The sequence below is a fragment of the Diorhabda carinulata genome, chromosome 8 (genome assembly GCF_026250575.1).
Source record: "Diorhabda carinulata isolate Delta chromosome 8, icDioCari1.1, whole genome shotgun sequence".
Lineage (NCBI taxonomy): Eukaryota > Metazoa > Arthropoda > Insecta > Coleoptera > Chrysomelidae > Diorhabda > Diorhabda carinulata.
In genome coordinates this window covers 2409345-2432082 of record NC_079467.1, presented here as the reverse complement: position 1 = coordinate 2432082, position 22738 = coordinate 2409345, and the positions used below count along the sequence as shown (strand labels likewise).

At 32.6% G+C, this 22738-nt stretch overlaps 1 protein-coding gene across 1 annotated transcript in view; it reads right to left on the bottom strand.

Moving 5' to 3' along the window:
• Window positions 1-22738, bottom strand: part of LOC130896999 (acetylcholine receptor subunit alpha-like) — a 177622-nt gene that overhangs the window by 15685 nt on the left and 139199 nt on the right. Inside the window, exons 5-8 of the mRNA XM_057805457.1 lie at window positions 11278-11393; window positions 6102-6270; window positions 3264-3400; window positions 3054-3200 (exon numbers count right to left, since the gene is read on the bottom strand). Of these exons, the coding sequence (XP_057661440.1) occupies window positions 3054-3200; window positions 3264-3400; window positions 6102-6270; window positions 11278-11393 (569 nt within the window). The remainder of the gene's footprint in view (window positions 1-3053; window positions 3201-3263; window positions 3401-6101; window positions 6271-11277; window positions 11394-22738) is intronic.

The following is a 22738-nucleotide window of genomic DNA, read 5'->3' as shown; positions in this document are numbered from 1 at the left end:
TTGCTTACGAAATTTTAGAAAAGGAATCGTATTTTCAATCGAATCAACGTTTTGTTTAAGTGGCACAGTAAATCGACACAATTTTCGCTACTGGACTTAGGAAAAGCTCTACTGGATTCAATCAAAGCACACCAAGCGCCCCGAAAAAAATTTTGTTTGGAAAGGAATCGTCAGGTGAAGATTTGAGTTTTTATAGTGATAATATTATCAAATCGAGTTCATATCACAGGTAAAGTAATCCGATTAATTCCTTGAATTCAGCTACCTCTGTGACTTCAACTCTTAGAAAGCAGATGGGAAGATACGGAAACTTGGTAGGCAAAAAGATATTCTACTCATTTCGAAGATTGAATGCGCCCGGCGGAAGGTTGGCTTGTCTTAACAAATGTGGGTATGAGATTTATTAGTTGAAAAAGATGCCCAAGTAATTGCTGTTATAAATTCATTATCCGTATTTCTTGATATCATACTTTGTATGAATATCAACCTGTTGACTTTATCACTAACAAATTGAAAGAACTTCATCGAGTGATTTCTCAGGACCTTTATAAGGTCACAGTTGAACAAGTGAAATTTGGTAATGCTAATCCTAATAATATTCAATTATTTGTGGAATTAATAGGACAAACAAGTTGATTCTAATGTTTTATGTTTAATTACCGATGAAAACTTTTTGTCCACCCTATAATTTCAGTGATTTACAACAACTAAAAACGATACCATTGATAATGATATTAGAATTATGAACATAAGTAGATATAGTACAGGGAAATTAGGCGATTTTGAGCTAAAGCCCTAAATGAAATTGGGCCGTTTTGATTTTCTACGAGTAGATTCTGGAAGGTTTTGGGATGCTGAATCAGTCTAGCAACTTGGAACTTGACTCTGGAAAAAATTAAGAAACACGAATAACTCGAAAACTATGAGGAATTCGAAAAAAAAATACCGTGACAAGAAATGTAGAGTACAAAGTTCTCTACAAAAAAGTATTCTAGATATTTGTTCCTAGCCTCAAAATTTGAGAACTGCGAGAAGTTCGAAAAAAAGTTTTGGAGCAAAAAATATACAGCACAAAATACTCTACAGATTGAGCTACAAACATTTTTTCCTAGCCTCAAAATTTTTACCGTAAAATAGGTTCATGTACTCAAAAATATTTTGAATTGGTAACTCGAAAACTATGAGGATTTCCATACAAACTGCCAGAACAAAATATGTGGAGCACAACATTCTGTACAGAATATTTTCCTAACCTTAAAATTTCCATTATAAAATGTGTTTGAACGCTCAAAAATATTTTGAATCGCGAATAACTCGAAAACTACGTAGAATTCGAAAAAAAGTGCCGAATCCAAAACTGTAGAGCAAGATATTCTCCTTAAATTGTACGAACGTGGCTTTACTTCTAAACACGTCGTCTGCGCGCGCGCGTTTCGTGTTGTGATCATCTCTGCAGGTGGCAAGATTATTCATGGGAAAGAGACGAAAAGAAAGCGTTCGTCCTCTTAAACCAAATATCTAATACAATGTCACGATTCGCAATCAACTCTTTGCAGGGCCGGATTAAGCTAGGGGCTTGGGGGGCTATAGCCTCGGCCCCCAGGTCCAAGAGGGCCCCATCATTTGGAAATCATTCTGTATTTTTTGATGTGTTGATACCACAAATCTAACGTATTGATATTATTTTGTGAACTTTTCCTGATTTTCGAATTCCTTAAGGGGGCCCCGTCATTATTTTAGCCCCGGGCCTTATAAATCTTAATCCGGCCCTGACTCTGTGTAACGTGTTTTCACAAATGCAACTTGAATTTTTTTAATAAATTTACTCTTGGATATTTAAGAACATATTTACGAAAAAACGGGTCACTTTGAAGTCTCTATGCATTTCCAAAATTGTAAGAATAAGGATATTTCATCCTGAGAATGTTTTTGTATAAACTTGAAACTGAGATTCTAAGCTTCAAAATGAGTACCCACATTTTTGTGATAAACTATTAAGAAGTCTGTGAATATTGAAATAATAATCAAACGAGAACGAAGATAACGTTCATAATTGCGTTTTTTAAAAGTTAGCTAATTTCAAACCAAGAAGTGGTGCGTGTGTGTTATATACATGAAAATATTGATAATAACACGAACGACAAATATCTCGTTGGATTTGCTTGTTAATATGTCGAGTGATGAAATAAATCCATTGAAACTTCAAGTGCTTATGTGGTCGATATACAACTTCATCTCGCAGGATTTTCGAAAATTTCCATAGTAAAAAATAGAAATCTTAACCATCATGATGCATTTTGATTTTTTGGATACGAAGTAGCCTAACCTAACCAAGAATTAGAGCAGTTTCCATGTGCACTTGGAATGTAAATTAATTAGAATTTGCACTAGCGGGAATTCGCGAGCGGATGCTCCGGCTTTCGGCGATGAGGGAGATTTACTGAAAAATAGTAGCTCCAACGAAAAAATGACTAAAATACTTTTTTGTAGAAAATTTTATGCTCTACATTTTTTGTTGCATTAGTTTTTTTCGAATTCCTCTTAGTTTTCGAGTAATTCGCGTTTACACATTTTTTTGAGATACAAGTTCCAAAATTTCGAAAACCCGCGCTCAATTTAATTTCGTATCTAGCATCAACTTGCGCACAAACAATTTTCTTTTAGACCCAAAAACTTCAAACTTCGATTCATCACTCCAATACAACCCTCTCCCACTCTTCATGCGTTCAATATTCATGTTCTTTAGCCCACTGCAAATTCCAAATTTTATTTTGGCGTCTTGAGAGAGGTTTCCTCGCTGCCATCGTTTCAAAAATACCAGCTTCTCCCAGTCTCCTTTCCAGTGTAAAAGAATTCGTATATGAACTTCACAAAAAGATGTCTTTATCTAAAAAGTATTAATCACAACACATTCTTGAGTACCAGAGGACAAACTGGGACTAAACTACAACAATAAACATTTTAACTAGTACTTGCAAGTTTTAAATTGTTGCACAGTTTCGAACTTCGACGATTTTCCTTTCTTCCTCGTTTTTTATTTGAAAAAAATGTACCTCCTTGTTTCGAAAATATAAGTCGGTCGTTTCATAACGAGAAGTCTAGGAAGAATATGGATAAACACTCTTTTCACCCACGGCGACATTTTGTGCGTTTGGGGAGACCGAAAATGGACGTTAAGAACTACTACTGTAACGCATATACTAGAAATGAAAGATATATTATGTGTATATTGAGGAAACTCTTATATATACGTATTATCTTACCTTATTGATACTAATATCATAGCAAAAATCAAGTACTTTCCTAAAAGCGGTACGACTAATGATGTGGGAGGAATTATCTCAACAACCAAAAGAAAGAAAACGTGGAGACTAATGAGGATAGATATTGACAACGTCACCTGAAAATAATTTAAATTAAATAACTGATCAGTTCAAATTAAAAAATATTTCAGTCTTTTAAATGCTGTTAATATATGACAAACTCGATGTTCGGTACGATTAGATTACGAACTGTGATCTATAAACATAAACGCTCGCGCTCACGCTCGCGCTCGCAAATATTCTTTTTTCTATATAAATCAACACACTTAAATATAGTGTTTGACCATGATTCGTCGTCTTTTGAAGCACGACGATTGAAATTTTTCAACATACAACCAATCGACACGAGCTTTTTTCGAGCAATTTTCAAATTATATGAAGTACAACGCGAACAAATCATTCTGACAGTCAAATGGTCATGTGATATTCAATGTATACTACTAGAACTAATGCCCAAATCTTGCAATATCAATTTACGCACAGCTTCGATGTTCTTTGACCATGAAAACTAGCAAAATATGATGGCTCGAGATGGTGCTTCATCACCAAAAGTCAAAGCGACTTGATCGGCACACTGTTGTTGGTTCAATCCATATGGAAAGTCATAGAGAATCATTGCACGCAAATGTTCACGATTAAATCCAATTTTTTTACTAAGATGAGTTTCAAGTAACTAACTTCCTGATGAAAATGTCAGATTTGACGTATTCACGTCATATCTTAAAACTTACGTAGCGGCCCTCGTATAAAACAAAGCTTACAAAGCACAATTGCATGTCTGTTAGGGAAAATGCTGCATTCTTATTTTATTTTCATTTTTTGGATAAAATCCACAGTGGCCACAGTGCTGAAACAGTGTTAAATTATCATCTGGGATGAATTTACTATGGCACACAAACATTCGTTGAGGCGTTGAACAGGACATTGAAAGATATTAAAAACAATGACAAACTATTTGGTGGCACTCTGTTAGTACTTTCAGGTGATTTCAGACAAACACTTCCCGTCATTCCACGCTCAACATACGCTGATGAGATCAATGCTTGCTTAAAATCATCGCAATTGTGGCGTAATGTTGAAAAAGTACAGCTGAAAGTCAATATGCGCGTTCAAATGCTTCAAGATCCATCCGCTTAAAAATTCTCAAAAGAACTCTTAGATATCGGTGATGGAAAAGTTACTATAGATGAAACTGGATGCGTAAAATTAAAGACGGATTTCTGCACAATCATTGTTTCGCAAGATGTTCTCATTGAACAAATATTTCCCGATGTACACACACAGTACATGAATCATGAATGGCTTGCAGAAAGAGCAATTTCAGCGGCAAAAAATGTGGACGTTGAGGATTTAAATCTGAAGATACAGTTGTTGCCAAGGAGCTTGGTATCATACAAATCTATTGATACAGTTTGCGATGCCAGCGAAGCTGTAAATTTTCCGACAGAATTTTTGAGCTCACTGGATTTGCCACGCATGGCACAGCATAATTTACAATTGAAGGTTGGATCTCCGATAATTTTGTTTCGTAATTTGAAACTATTAAAAATATATTACTACCACCAATTTCAACGTATTAAGTGCGATTAGATTGGCATTTGCAATGACCATTAATAAGTCCCAAGGCCAAACGATGTCTGTTTGTGGCTTAGATTTGAGCACACCATGTTTTTCACACGGACAATTATACGTGGCAAGCTCTCAAGTGGGTAAACCATCCAGTTTGTTTGTGTTAGAAGATGGGCTAACAAAAAATATTGTTCATTCTATAGCATCAAGATATTGATAAATAAAATAAAAAATGTTAGGTGTTTTGTTATTTTTATATTCGCTCATTGATCACAACGTTCCATGCCTGTTTCACTCATATACCACATCCTTAAATACTTACAATAAGTTAGTTATTTTTTTTTTCTAGACTAGAAATTCCTTAGAAATATTTTATATGGCAAAACAACGTTTGCCGGGTCAGCTAGTTTAATCTAAATGTTAAGCAAATACAATTGAATTAAGAATATATTTCATCCAGGTACTATTAACAGGAAAGACATTGAATAATTTTAACTTAGTACCAATTCCCAATATAAATTTTTATTACGAGGCTACTTACACAGTATTTCGACAAACGACAAACTAATCACTCCACTGCTTTCTGAATTTGCAACTAATGAACCTCCGAATCTCTAGAACACATCATTCTGATTTGTCCCTTGAAAAAGGGGTTATGAAGAGCGCTAGTTGAGTCTAAGAGTTATTCATATGACCTTGATTACTTAAGATGTTTAGTTAATTACTTTGCAACGAGCTTCATTCAGCTCTAAGTCGTTTTGTTTTACTTCTTATTATCGTTATTAAGATCATTTATTGTGATTGTTTGATACATATATGATACTCCAGATTTTCCTTTTATCATATTTACCCTCACCCCATTATATTTAGCATAAATTTTTCTATTCTAACCAAACCTCTAGATATAACAGGCGTATGTTAATACCCAATAAATTATTTTCTATAATTATCATTAATATTATTATTTGTATTGTTAATTACATTAAATAGTGAAAGTTGAACAAAGTAGATTTTCTGATTTTAAAACTCTGCGCTCGATTGGGGTATTTTGAGTAATGTTTACATACTATTGAATCGACGCTGAGTTGGCCCAATAGCTTCGAAATTTCGTACAGCTTAGACAAATAGAGAGAAAAATTGTTGAACTACATACTTAGATAACTTGGTAACGGCATGTAATTCCGAAATTTCCTAAAACTAATGTTTTACCTTTTCGCCGCTATCTGATGGTAGATAAAATGTGAGAACCGTTAGAAAAGAAATGCCCATACACGGAATTATGATGTTCACTGTATAGAAAAGAGTTTTCCTTCTCATTGTTATGTTAAAAGTTATATCTAGATATGGCTCATCACAGCATGTGTAGAATTTCTCATTCCTGTAATAAAGAATGAAAAATATTAGAGATAGCGACGGAATTTCCAAACAATTTATCTTATCTGCTAGTACTAAAAAGCACGATAAGTTTCGGCTAATTCCCAAAATTATTTTGAGGTTATCATATCACGTAAACGCAGGAAGTTGATTAAAAGTTATGCAAAACGTAGCAGAAATAAATTATTCGAATATTATATCTTTCAACAAAAGTTTTGCAAACTTTAACGAACGTTTATATCATGAAATAAATTTTATACTATAAAATAACAAACCAAAATAGGTATTTATGTAACATGAGCAAAAAGTAATTGTCTATTGCACTCGACGTGAATTTGTCTAACGAAGCCGTTAGGCCGAGTTTGACAAGACCTTGAGTGCAATAAACATTTTTTGCACGAGTTACATACAATATTTTTTTACATTCATGAAAAAACTTACGAACTAGTAATTGGGAATAACTTAACTTAAATATTATTAATTGTACTATTAATATTAAGAATAAATGTACAATTTTTGCAATTTTCTATATTAATATTTCTACTTTTTGATTTGTAACTTATCTAAATGTACTAGTACCTGGTATCTGTACATTGTTATTTTCTTCAGCTGGATATGTTTGTTTTGTTACATTTGAGTTTGTTTGCAAGTGATTGCTACTATCGACGATTTCCATCCGCCGTATCGTTTGAGTGTTGCGGATGATCTCCAGAAGAGTGCTCTATGTATAGTTCAAGATTCTCTTAATTCAGAAATTTTTCAATTTAAATACGGATTTCAGCAAACGTGTTCTCACCCATAGCTTGTACTCATTTAATTACTTCACTTCACTTCAGAAGGGAAACGAGCGCGCTGGCACGCTCTCCGTCATTGGTGAAGGGAAAGGAGAGCGTGCCCGCACGTGCACCGTCAGTGGGAAAGGAATCGAAGAGCGCGCCGGCACGCTCTCCGTATTGAATGGGTTGACAATAAAAAAAATCAGCAAATCTTTGACACGTATTACAACCTGTAGTGTTCAAAATTTAGCTCCATAAATATGAAATTTTTTTTATTTTTTAAAATAGAACCAACCGGTGTCTACGACGTATTGCATCAACCTTGTATCAAATATACTCGGCTCAATATAGCCTCATAGATGTCATTAACTTTGCTTTCATTCCTTTAAACGTGAGTTGTACGAGGGTGGTTTTGGTTTAAATGTAAAGCGTAATTTTGCTATAGAAAATTTTATTATCAAGTTACAGTTCTGTTCAAGTTTTTTACAGTTTTTCTAGATTTCGGATGCCATTTTCGTAAAACCTTTTCGGTCACGCCAATGGATCAAATTAAGAATAGTCGCATGGCAACAAATCGAGACTAACTATAAGGAGGGTCTTCCAATGTTTCCCAACACAATACACAACACCTTCTCGACTGGCACCTTCTATTTAACTGGCGCGACTTTGTCTTTTTTCCTCCACTTTATAGGCGTTTGTTTAGTCATATTATAATGGTGTACCCAAGTCTCATTTGTGGTGAATATTCGGTGCAGGAAGAGACGCATGCAAACTTCTAAGCTTGTAAAATTTCTTCACAATAATAAAAGAAGCATTATCCATCTTCAATACTATGCAGAAATGATGCAGACCACAATTCGAACAGATCTGAGTTTATGTCCTCAGTGTTGTTCGTATTTTCCTATACAAAGATCGTGATTTTTCAGTTTAGAACAGTTTAGTGTAGTTAACTAATTTCAATATTAGTTTGTTAGACTGAAGAGATAGGAGCTTACTGCAAAAAATGGAAAAACAGTCATTTTAAAATTGAAAAAATTGAAATTTTCGGTTTCACAAACAAAGACAAAATAATTGCTGGAATTTTCCTTTGGGTACAAAATCCAGCATTTCTGGAAGGCTTCTCCAGATATGTCTGCCATCTGTACAGCTTTAGCACATTATTTTTAATTTTTGGAAAAGCCAGAAGTCGCATGGTACCAAATCTGTTAAATGATAAAAGGAGACTGCTGGATTGAAGCGATGTCACAGTTATAAAAAGAAAGTAATTCGCCATTTTCCGTTTCGTAAACATCACAATATCTCCTTTTAGAATTTATAGTTTGTAAGTGTTTGATCGAATCCTTTGGACATTATAAGTACTGCGTTAAGCTATATAATAATTGATAACCTGTTCAATTGAACCAGTTTGTCAACATTTTTTACATTTTCAACTTTATTTGTTGTTGAGGTCGAATTCCACCATTAACCGACGCATTTCTACTTTTAAATCGCTTATACCACTTATTAAGTACCTGGCCAAACAACGGAAACACAGAAGGTTATTTACTTTATTTCATTAATTTTGGTCATTTCAATAAAGGATGTGTGAGCTGGTACATTATGAATCAACACTTTCTTCTTAGCCAAATGTGGCCGTTTTTGCTTGATTTCTTTGCTCAAACGTTGCATATTACTCGCTGTTCATAGTTTTTTAAATATATTCAATGAAAATTATCCCAAGAAACTGACACCAGGACCTTGGCGTTGTGAAAAAGATTTATTTCTGTGAATCATTGCCAAATACTCGTTTGCCACATCTTCACGACGCTGTTTTTGCTCCATTGTTAGTAAAAGCGGTACCCATCTTCAACTCAGCTTTCTCATATCCAAATTTCCAGTTAAAATACGGAAACGTCTGCTAGCTCGCCAATTTTCAGTCGACGATCATCCAGTACCGCTTTGTGGACTTTCTTCAACATTTCTGGAGTCGTCACCTCATTTGGTCGACCACTGCGATGCTGGTCTTCGCAGGTCTACTGTTGATATCGAAGAAGTCGTCTCATCTACAGTTGAATCTATTTCAGCTTTCATATTAGTTGGGCTAACGCCTTTCAAACAAAACCATGACCAATTTTTTGCATATTTACAAATTCACTGAAAACATTCACTATTGATGGCTTCTAAATAAATTGTAAACAACGTGGAGTCTTCAAACTTGAAACATATGCTGTATAGATTGTATACCTTCTAATAAGATGGTATTTTTCAAGTAACTACTGCCATCTGTAGGTCAGGCCAAGTACTTATCCATCCTCGTAGGTTTCAGCATTTCGTACGCTTCAGGTGCTGATATTTTCAACTTGAAACCATATTTAAAGATCATGATTCTTCACAACAGCCAGTTTTGCCAAAAATACTACCATAAATTCACAGGAATTCATGTAAGTTTACAGTGGTCAAGATATTATGCGTTCCACTTATAACTTGTGCCTATAACATCCACTGTCTTTTAAGATTAGTGGAATGGGTGGGCTTTTTATCTATTTTTTGTCTCCGATACCTGTACTATACTTTTATTGGAGATAATTTTTAATTTTGTTATAAATAGTTGTAGGTTATAATATACCACAATCATTTAGAACAAAAAGTTTTTCAAAATGATAATTTAGCGAACGTGGCATCATTTTAAAGAAAAATAAAACTACATCAATAAAAAATTCAAGCGTGGTTTGATTAGTACACTCAAATAATTAATAATTCAAATTAAAACTAGGGAAAATCAAATAATCATGCCTTTTAAAATAGAAGACACCTACCTAAATGCAAATACTGCCGTCAACCCCTTGGTTATTTACCTAATGTAGGATAGAAATAATTATGAAGTGACTTTCATAATTATTGTAAATAATACTCACTACGGTTATTTTATATTTTACAGTAACTAATTAGATCATATTTGATATGTATCACATCTACCCAATTGTAAATGACACAGAAAAGGACTAATTAATTTTTTAGGACTATATCACCGTCGGTTTGCAGATAGTAATATCTTGGATTGAGCTGGAGAATATGATGTATTTGATCAAACCGACTAATATAAAAATTAAGTTCAAACAATCGTCTGTAAATGTACTTTCATTAACGCTGAATTCTTATTATAAAATTTGTGATCATTAAAGCCAAAAATGAATAAGCGTAAAACTTAAAAATCATTTTTAATTTGTGTATTACTAAAATCATTCTAATCATTCTAGTTGAGAAATGCTGAAACATTTTCTTCTTTATACAGTATCAGTAACGAGAATTAATATGAAAATTCAATTGCAAAAAGGTACAAAATTAGTATGTGGTTTTCAAGATGATGAAGAAAGTCTGAAGTTTTTTTCGAAACTCATTTGAAATGAAAGGATGTACAAACTTTAAAGCTTTTATTAAAAAAGTTCCGATGTATTCTAGTACTTTTTCCAAAGTTATATTGACTATATGTGTATGAAGACAGTATAACAAAAAAGTTGAGCAATAAATAAATAAAGCGGACGAGTCCCATTGATCCCAAAAAAATGGAAAATAATAAAATGTCACTGAAATAAATGTATCAGAATACAAATAACAGAAATGTTTCCAAGTGTTCCAAATTAGAAAGAAATACAAAAATGGGTTCTTTGAATAATATTTTTAAAGCAAAAGCAATCTCGAAAGCAACAAAGATAAGATTGTACAAATGGTGCAGAATGATTGCAAACAGAATGGAAAAGAATGGAAATAACTGAATAGAGAGATTGAACAGAGGACAGAAACGGATGAAAAGTTATAGTAAAAATAGTAGAGGCAGAAGAACAAAACAGAGCTTAAAAATTTCGAAATATATATTTTGTAAATTTTTTAACAGTAAGCCTTATTTATTACCTCTTTGTTTGTTTGCCAAATTTTTCTACAACAATACCTAGTACATATTAATGGTCAGACACATTTTCGCGATATAACAAAAATGGTCTTTTATTTAATTTTAACATAAAAACGCATCAGCAAACTAGAAGCATATTCTATCTGCTCTTAATTGTCGATAAACCATGATTTTATTGAACAAAAATACTTTGAATCTCTTTGAAGCACGTTCTTCGATTGAAGTTCATTATTTAGTAGGTATTTTTGTTTATTTTGTGCATTGAATTTAATTAGTTTGACATAGACACTTTTGTAAAAGTTGATTGTTATTTAACTGACACGAAAACTTAAAAAAAAATAATATTTACCTTACAGCTGGTACTTCGAGTATATCCCATTCAACACTCATATAGAACTCTGATAAATCCACCCCTACGTCTACGGTATTGCTTCCAATTTTCTCATCCATATGCCTCAAATCAACCTAATTGAAAAATTCTATTAAAACTTTGTAACAACTTATAATAACCCAACTTTTACAAGCCAACATGAAACATCGAAAAATTTCACAACACAACATTCAAAATAAATAAAAAAAAAACAGCAATATGTTACAATTAAAATCGGGCAGCTAAATAAGGGTACTGCAAGTATAATTTGTGGAAATATTTTGAAAAATATAAAATTTGAATATAACGCACTTAATATTTGTAAGTTATTCATATGCATTGTTATTGAACACACTTATTGTACTTTTCTCTTCAAACCAATGCGGCCCACGTTGGAAATAAATTATGATCCCACGGGCCACACATATTTCTTTAAAAAAATAAAGAAAAATGCATTCTGTATACAGATTGTATAATGCCATTCGGCTTGTTACGTTTTTCTTTAAATATTTTGAATATTCCTCTGCTCACGTATTGTTACTTCTATTTTAATTTCAACATTCGAATTTTTTAAGAAATTAATTTGTTACCAACCTCCCAATCTATTCGAAGACAATAAAATCTCGTTACATATTCTAAATCGTCTTCTACTTCTCACTACAATCAAGTTGTTTCTATTATCCTTTTTATTCAAATCCGTTCTACCTACTCGTTCATTCTTTAGTAATTTCCATCTGGGTTGTTTGTAGTTCTACAGCTGCTAGTTTGGAGTTCAACCACACAAAGGACTCAACCGGTACACCTCTATTTCATTAAACAATAAAGAATTTGCTCTTTCATAATATCTTTCCCAAAATACCGTATATATTGTTTAACATTTCATATTTTGATCAAGTTTATCTCCCCAATTATTTTTTTTTCATAACTTAGTATTGGTAATTTTTTCATTTAATGAGATGGGGGTTGTAAAACTTAAATCCTTGGTGTCCTTAACTCGAACTTGGAAGCTTTAAAGCTGCGAAAAAAAAATGAGGAAGGAAACTGGAATACAGATAAAAATTATTAAAGAAGAAACTAGTAGGGAGAACAGATTTGAATAAAGAGAAGTTTATGCCCTAACATATGAAAATACTGAATATATATATATTTTTAAATAAAACCAAACATAAATCTGTTCTATTCTCTTCGTTCTGATCCTTAAAGCAATATAAAAAAATACAAAATTTCATTAAAACAAAAGGAAATTTATAAAGCTAACTGGAATGTTGTGAGCACTATATTGGAAGCAAAGTTAGAAAGATAAAAAAAACTTACCAGCGAATAATATTTCAAATTACATTGAATTTACTTATATTTGTTGTAGAATGTAGACAGATAGAGGACGATTCAGAGTACATACCGAGATTCTATTGAATTATTTGAATGGAGTAAAAGGCAATAACGTAATTCCTTCAAAAACTCGAATGTTAGGATTAAAATAGAAGTGACTACTGAACCACAATACGTGAATAAAGGAACACTCAAAATGTTTGACATTTCAGCGAGCCACATTACAAAAATATACCAGAAAATTATTATTATTATTATTATGAAATAAGTTTTAAAGTATTAATATACAATAATTTCACTATTTGTTTCTCGAAATTTTCGTAAATGAACAGAAATGTTTGTATTTGAACATCGTAATTGATTTGGCAGGTTTTCATCTTTAATTAACTTTTGTTGTTAATAATACGGATTCCGCGTTGAGTGAGCATTCCAAAATATGGCTCAAAAATATTTTTTTTTCCATAAATGTTTGATAAATATCGCGGACCGCAAAACTTTCCAAGGCGGGTAGCGGATTGGCCTCTCAATAAATACATTTAATTCACTCGAACATAAAAGATTTTTAATATTAATATGGTCATCATAAAATGACTCAAGACAGAAGGTAGGGACTGAATAAATCAATCGACTTGGTATTACATCGATCTCACAATTTTTTACGATAGAAGAGCTGAGTTATAGACAGACCTCCTTTATTTCTTTCCAGTATCCTCTAATTCTTAAATACCAACAACGAATTTTCTTAAAGCTCACTCTCTTTCTTATGAGCTTTTCTTATTTTTGTAGGTCTTTCACTTTTTCTTGAACTCCAGCTACAGTTTTTCTCAGAGCTCACTCTGTCTCTATGGGTTTTTGTCGGAGGCATTGATGTTACAATTTTTGAAGTCTAGAAGGTAAATGCTTCTTAGTAAAAGTCGACTTTAATTATATGTTACCTGCCCAGACTTGTAGCTCTTGTAAGTACCACGTAAGCTTGACCAGATGTTGATACTGCAGAACCGATATCCATCAGCGCATTATTGAGACTATTGTGTATATTTATAACATATGCTTCACATATGAGAACTGAATATAAGCTCTATTAATAATTTCAAATTTAGTTTTGACCGGACCAAGCTCTTAAGCACCTTCTTTAATTATATTTTATTTTTTCTTATATATCATATTATATGTGATTAAAAAGTTATTTACGCAGTTGGTGTATCTACAAAACTTGACTGAAATTGTAAAATATTTTAGTCCTTCCGTGATTTATACACTAAACACTAATTGTATCCAAAAAATTTGAAGCTTGTCTACTAGAAGTGCCTTAAAGTTTTGATGATCGGTCCAATCAGTGAGCGGAAAAATTAAGAACTTTGACTACTGGTTTAGATTGAATTAAATTTGAAGAACTAGAAACACAGGCTTCTAATTTAATCCACGACGAAGTTATAGGGGGTCGAAAATAGCCTGAATAGCTTACAGACAAGGATGGTTCGGCCATATCATTTTTTTGCTCGACTTAGGAGGGAGGGCAATGAGATTATGTATGTATTATTAGCAATAGACTATATAATGTGCTTCGCTAAATTTCTGACAGTAAACGTCTGTCCTTAACACAAAATAAGCGCCTTTTATTCGTTGTAATATACATTCGTTATAGCAGTAGATACTCTAGTGTTTTAAAAGGATTACTATGGCACTTTCTTATGGTTTTTTTGTTATTCGTCACTTTTAACTATCATTTTTGCCTTAATGTGCAAAAATTTTCGCTGTTTTGTAGACATTTCAAAAGACTTTTATAATACACAATGTCTCATAGCTCAAAATGAGCTGACACCGACAAAGGCGCTGGGACCACACATAATCGGACCCTGTTTGGGTCTTAGATAGTAAAACTTTTTTATCTATTATAGGTGTTAGATGTTATAGGTGTTTATTATACAAATTGAGCTCCACAATTATACCAGAAGGAAAAAAACGGTTACCCAAAAGTATTTTCTTTAGTCAGGATAACACATTTAGTCACAGGTTCGTCATGCTTCGAATTAGATGAACTTTAGCCATATACTCCAGATTTAGCCCCCTGCGATTATCGATACTTCAGAAAAATCTTGCGTGGTAAACGTTTTTTTTTTCGAATAATGAAGGTATATGTGCAGTAAATTAGTGGTAAGTAAAAGTGTATTATCAGTCGTTGAAAAATGTATTATTTAATATTATCAAAAGCTATATCGGAAAATAAAAAATAAATTTCTACAATTTTTTATTGTAATTAGGTAAAGGCATAGCATTTCATCATACTGCAAGCTTTTGTACATGAAAAAAAAATGAAGTCAGTATTCTCAATATCAGTAATTGATAGTTAGGTACATCATGTTGTACAGATTTTCGAGGCAGTGTTGTTTTATTTTCAAAAGAATAAATAATTTACAAATTTTGAAAAAAGTCCAAATCGATGAACACGGAAGCTACAAATCAAGATCCCAAAATTCACATCCTTTATTTTGATATATTTTATATCAATATATCAAATCCAGATGTATCGGTAGCCAAGCAAACCTACAATTGAGACCTATTAATCACCAAAAAAGAAGAAAAATAAAATATAAAGAAAAGTTGGTAGAGTTGTTGACATATAAATAGACTTAGATCCAAAACACCAACTGGACATGATCTAACTACAGAAACAGTATTAGAACTACGAAGTATTTTAGAAATCACAAATTTGATCGAAGTTTTTAGATTGAAGTAAATTTAAAATATCTGAAGTGAAACTGATGAAAAAATAATCGATTTTGAATGGATAGATCATGAATCATTGGCATAGTGAGATGTAAAATTCTTAATCCGTTATGGCTATTTATGAATGTTGAAGGTAACATTCTATTTTGTGCGTGATTGGCAAAGTTTGAGAAAAAAGTGAAGTTTATGGAATAATTTCACAAAAAAATCAAAGTAATCACATTGCGAGAATCTCATCTTCACAAAAAGAGATAAAAGACGCCCCACTGCGAGCTGAATAGTAAACAACTCCAAGTTCACATTACAATATTTAATTTGTGTAATCAGTGGATCATTTAGAAATATAGATAAACGACAACATTACAAAAAAAAACTATCTCTTGGAATTACTAAATCTAATAATACTGAGAAAATAATGAAAGTTGATAGGGTATAGGGTAGCAATGTAAGCTTTAATTCGTTAATTTTGATTGTAATAATGGGCGTGTGAGATGGTGCATTGTCTTCATGAAACAACACTTTCCTCTCAGTTAAATGCCACCATTTTTGCTTGGAATGTCGTAATAAGTTCGTATAATACCTTGCATGCAGATGGATCTTTCTTAGTCTTCTTTGGAGCCGGTTTTTTTAAATCCATTGTTTGGATTAATCTGTGGAGTAATGTACCAACGTTTCATCCTTGATTAAGGAATGAATTATTTCGGTGAAACATTACGAAACACTGGATGAAAACCTCTTCACGACGCTGTTTTTGTTCCATTGTGTGCAAACGTGGCACCCATCTTACGCACAGCTTTCTTATGTCTAATTCTTCATTGAATATGCGATGTATCGCACTTTTTGAAATACTTACTATATCTTTCAGTCGACGATCTTCCAGTACCGCTTTGTGGATTTTCTTCAATATTTTTGGAGACTTCATTTGATCCATCACTGCGATGCTGATCTGCTACTCAATATTTTACTATTGCTAAGGAAGGAGCATTCTACTCAGAGTAGAATCTGGTTCATTTTTATATTGGTTTATATTAGCATATATTCGGCTTTCGATACGAGCAGTTTTTATTTGATCAAAAACGGCTGTTCACAATATACAGATAAAAGATTTGAGGTTTCACACTCATAAAATCCTTACAGTGCAGATGTTTAAAGTTGACGATGATTTACTTCGCAATGCTCTTGCGGATACATCACTTAACACTCTCAAAACTTTTGATGGTACCTTATTCAGCTAGTAAAGACCACAGCACTATATATAAGCATCTAAACTGCTCTTCGATACAGGGACATGTTGAACAACTCTTCGAAGCCCGAATTCGATAAAAACACTTGATTTAAATAGGTCATGTGTCACCTCAAATACTGTAAAACTTTTTCATGACTCAGAAAAAACATCTAAAACTGATTTTAATTTTTTTGTAAATTGTAAAATTTCACTTTGATATATTTTTTATTATCGAAATGAAGAATAATTTGGGACACTTTGTATCAGACGTGGTGGTAATAGAAGTTTCCAATCAAATTAAAAAATTTTAAATTTCAGATAAACGTAAATTCAAGATAAAAATATTATGTACTATATATTATTATTAAATGAAGTGAATCATCAAATTATTTTTTCGATATTCTGAAAGTGATTCTTTATTAGAAGACGCCATCTTGAAGTTGTTCGTTCTGTATTCATTTACATAACGAAAGTTGCGTTTTGAGTGTTCCATGTAGTGAAAGTGACAGTTCCTTAGGTACTGCAAAACACTTTCGGGACGATCTGAAGTAGATAACTTTAACTTCCTTAAATGTGACTCTAGCCACTTCAATGTTGACAGTTGACAGTTTCATTTTGATGATTTTGCATAACCTCAAATTTTCTGACATTATTTGTTTTATCCGAAGTTTTGTCTAAATTAATTAATCACAATGAATAATGATGAAAAGTTACTCGAATCCACCGAAGAAAGCAATGCGGTCGTTCTTAATTCGTTGCCGGATAAATCTCGTGCAAGGTACGAAAAACAGTACGAGCTCTTTATGAAGTGGTGTCACCAAAAAAGGCGAGAAACCCAACGGAACCGGAGTGCTCGTTTATTTTTCAGAAAAATCTAAAATCTGGAAAAGTTCTACTTTATGGTCTACATTCTCTACGATTAAAAGTACTATTGCAATAAAACAAGATGTTCACATCAACAAATATTCCAAAACTCATCAATTTCCTGAAGAAACAAAACAAAGGGTACACTGCAAAAAAATCAAAAACTTCAACCAGAGAAAATATAATAGACTTCTTGTTATATTATTATGCGTCGTCTAAAAAATGTTGTGTACGCCTCGGCTGAAATACTACTTTGTTGGACGAGTCTGTTGCTCGCCTCGTTTCGCAATTTTCACACTCGTGCAACAAAGTAATACTCACAGTCCTTGGCATACAAATAACTATTGAGTCTTATAAATGTATTTTTGAAAACAGTCTAAGCATTATACATATTCATTCGGGCTTATTAATTATATATTATATAAATAATATATTCATTCTGTTTCATAGATCACAAGTTCTTCAAGTATAGGAAAATTCATTTTTTTGCAACTACATATTTCCAGTTATGTTTCCATATGTTTTTCTTGAATTGACTACTTTTACTCGACCCGCGTGAACAGAACCATTGGTTGAATAACTTTATAAACAAGTAGTAGTAGCGTTATGATCTTATTTTGAAACTTCCATATCATATCCTTCTGGAAGATACTCTTTTATTCACTTTGATATGTTTTTTTAAGTTCATAGAATATTCTAAGGAAAAACTCGTAGATGTATGTAAAATAACAGTAATTTCAAACTGTATGTACGGTGAATGAAATTTTATAACTTGAGTAACAACTAGTATAAGTCAGACTAGCCATTTTGAAAATGTCCTACGATATCAAAAATATATAGAAATAAGTGACCAAATTGGTTTTGAATTATTCGAGAGCTTGAAAGCTTGTATGGATTCGTACAAAACATTTTAACAAATTTTTTCGAATCAGAAAAGTACCTTCAAAGTTTACTCTAAGATTTTGACTAATAAACAAAAATTTTGATTGCTGAAATTTCTCCTGGCTATACCAGATGTGGACTTAAGCCTTAGTTAACCGATTTAATACAATGTGACTGGTTTTTCATGGAAATAAAAAATGTTTTGAACGGTAAAAGGTAAAGGCAAAACTATTCCTGGCATTGATAACAGCACAACGAATCAATTTATGAACATATCTTTAAAAGCCTTCCACAAATGGTTCCATTTATTGAGGCAACGTTGGAGTTTAGTGTTTTTAATAGAATAATTCACCATAAAATAATTAAATCATGAATAGTTCTCCATATTGCTTTCAAATATATCATACAGCACAATCCACCCTTCATTGTTGCTTGGGATGATGGATTTATTTTTGTAACAAACTAATGAGAATTAATGTCCATCACTCAATATTTAGATTCCTACCATTACTCTAATTGGAGGACAGGAAACAAAACAAATGGTCTCTACTTCCAACGATTTGTCACCGTTGATTTAATTTGAAATTTTATGCGAATTCACACATAAATAATTTCACTATATTGACTTGACTGTTGAAAAAGAGATCTTTCTCTTCGCGTACTAATGAGCTCTGTAAAATTGATTAAACTCATAAATTGAAACCATACTTCACTTCAGCTAACGTTAATGATTATTGTAGATGTTCTTATTGCCTCTCCAACACCTTCTTGATATATTTCTTTCGGTTCTTTATAAGCTTTATGGCGTATGTATTCTCCCTTCACATGTTATTCGTCTCCAGCGACCACAAAAATAATACTTTTGAGATCCTTTTTATCTTCAAGTCTTTTATTATCAGTTTTTGTGCAACCTTTCATACAGAAAATTTCTCGATCATTTTTCTTATACCAGGAGATTTACAAAATATGAACGTTGGATGTAATTAGATATAATGACCCTTAAAAAAAAAGAAAACTATGATTATTATCAAACAACGAGATTGTTGAAGAAAAATAATGATCTTCGTTATTTTAAATGGATCAATCAGTGAATTTTTCCTTAGAAAATACTCATTATTTTTTATCTAATGTTTCCTATACCCAAATGCCATAATTTCGGAGTTATTTGCGTTATCTCCGCCGAAGTTACTGTCAGTAAATTAGTAAAAAAATTTAACTATACTGATTCAGTTCAGATTTATCCAAATCAATTGAAGACAAATCTTCAGATTGTGTCCCATTAAAAGACGATCCAAACAGAGTAACGTTAGTTCAAGAGCTATCAAATGATGATTTTGATAGATGTGAATAGTTTGCAGATCTAATGATGGGAAAATGTTATCCAAACTATACAAATTTTATAAGTAATGTAATGTTTTGCGATGAGAACACTTTTTGTATTAACGGAAACGCAAATCCTCGTTGGATGCGTGAATCCCACACCCAATATCCCGAAAAACTGTATAACTGGTCCCTTTTTCATTGAGGGTAACTAAAATGGTCCGGCGTATCTAGATTTATTGGAAAATATCTGAAGTATTTTCAATTACCTTTAAAAAAACTTCATTTTTAAAAATTTTTATACAGTAACAATATTCCAAACGAGACTATTTGGGTACAACAAGATGGTACCCCAGCTCACTATGCGTTTGTGGTGAAGCAATGCCCAAATAATGTGTTTCCTAGAAGGATTGTAAGGCGTAGCTTTATCGAATGGCCCCCGCGATTACCCGACATGAATCCTTTAGACTATTTCCTGAGTGGTTACTTAAATAACATCGTTTATAAAACAAAACCTTCCAATATACAAAAATTGAAAGATAGGACTACCATAGAAATAAGAATTGAGCAGTCAGGGATATTGCAAAATTTATAGCAAAGTTTTAGAAATTGAAGTGGACATTTTGATCATCTGTTGTGAGGTATTTATAAAGAGAATATAGGTTCGTTATTTTTCCGGAAAATGGAACGATCTGACATCAATGTGAATAATACGATAATACTTGCCGTATCACAATACCCAAATTTCCGAGATAATTGAGGTGTTCCATTCATAAAACTCAATCTGTATATCGTTTTTAGCGCCTAACGTAATTTCTATATCGCAAAATTTTAATTTTATTATGTTATGTGCTGCTGTATTTTTTAACTTTATATAAGAAAGTTTTATATCGAGATGTATTCTTCGTTAAATACGCATTCCACATCAAAGGGATAATCTGATTAGCTCCCTTGAGGGAAATATATACATACGGCTGTAGACACATAACAAACGGTATTTAGAACTACCACACAGTTTCTGTAAACACAGCTGAAAATTTACTGAGCTTTCACTTTCTCTGTGGGAATAGCCAGATGTTGTTCCACACATTCAACACGGCTACAAGCACTAGAAGTGTGTTTTACAATTTCAAAATCGAAAAATGTTCAAGAACCCGCTGGAATACGTGAGGCATCAATCTGCCATCGTCGTATTTTGGAGGCTACGACTGCCGTTATTCCTGGAATTCTAAATATCATCTCTTCGGTGGTTTGGTTCTTTAGATATACTGAGGGGCCAAATTTTTTGTAAAAATATATGTGAGATTGTATCTCTTCACTACTCTCTCAACTCTGTATAGTATTCTCTATGTTTGAGGCCAGTCTGAAAAGTTTACAATTCAACAAGGAAACAAGACAGTGCTTTCCATGAACAGTATAGCCCAAAATAAGCCGTACTGAACTTGTAATTATTTTATTGTTTTAAGAAATACATATTATTGACACTTGATTAAATGTGATCCTCCTCAGTCAAGACACACTTTATACTGATGTTCTAATTTCTATTCATGTTATGGAATAAGAGTTGCCTCCGGTTCACTAATAACACTCGATATTTTTTTATTGTTTCATAGTTTGTGTTGTCTGTTTTGGCCATGTCTGAAATGCGCTTGGAGAAATGAGGTCTGGAGAATGTGAAGGATGAGGGGAGTCAGTAAAACGTGAGGCGAATCTGCTTAGAAAATGTTCTTAGAGAAATTGACAAGTTTCTCTGTCCAGCTGCCACCACATTGCTACCAAATTACGTGCACGTCAGAATTGACGTGGATCAAGGATGAAGCGTGTTGAAATTTGTTTGTATATTATGTTGATTCGGTGTGACTTACCTACCATTCTCTTAGACACTCCTTTATATACTAAAGGCTCTTCTTGATACTCATCTGGTCTGGCAAAGTCCAGAAATCGACCATTTACTTGGCCCGTCAAATTTTTATACTTTAACGCTAGAAGGTCTTTTTAAGCTTGTCTGGCTAGCGTTCGGTTTTTCTAAGATTCGTTCAAAAACACGTTCATATTTTTGTTAACTGTAGTGGGACGACCCGAGTTTTCTTTTCGTTGGCACAATACGTATTTCTAACTTCTCAATAATCTTGAAAATTACAGCATAACTTGGAGAATGTTTATTAAACCGTAGTGTGAATTCATCACACACAAATTGCAAACTTGCTCTACTAGATTTACTTTTTCCTCTGTACTTCATAACATTTTTAAAAATTAGGCCTTATTAATTGATTGTTTACTAGTCAATTTGGGCATGACAACTCGCACATAGAGACACCTATGTTTCAGTTTCTGTACTGTTTACTTCGAGCTATACTGTATGATTACAACTCGAATCGATTTCCGAACAACAATAAACGTGATCCGGGTTAGTTTCCGAACAATCAGATCATGATTTGGTTAACTCGATGATAGTTTCCGAAAAGTCCTGTTGTTGGTTATGGCACTTCGAACGTTTCATAAGATAAAATGAAAATAATTTTTTTGGACACTTTGTACACTATTTATTTCAAGTTTCCATATTCAAAATCTTTGCTTTATTTTTCCTTTATATACTGAAAATTATGATACTCTGTAAAAACGAGTTGATAAAATTGGTCCAATTAATGACCGACTCTATGTAAACAACACTTTGAAGTGAAATCAATTGGCATATATTGGCAAATTAAAAGGCGATTTATCACTCCAACCATCAGTATACATCGACGTTTTAATGAAAAAACAGGTTTTCCAACGCAATTGCTTCTATTAGATTTAACTTTCAGATATATTCGACCAGCCCCGAATGAGTGTTTGAAACATATCAATAAAAGGTGGATCATATTTGAAAATAAAAAAAACCTTTAGTATTTGTTACTCATGCAATACTTTAGTATGAAAATATTCTAAAATTTAACCAAAAAAGAAATTGGTATTAGTGAAAACAGAAATAAGAATCACATAGAGTAAGATAAATGCATGAAAACAAATTTCATGGCTAATGCAATGACAAGAACGTGCAATCCCTGTATCAGCGTGAAAAACGAGAAGACTTAAATGGAGAAATCATTATAG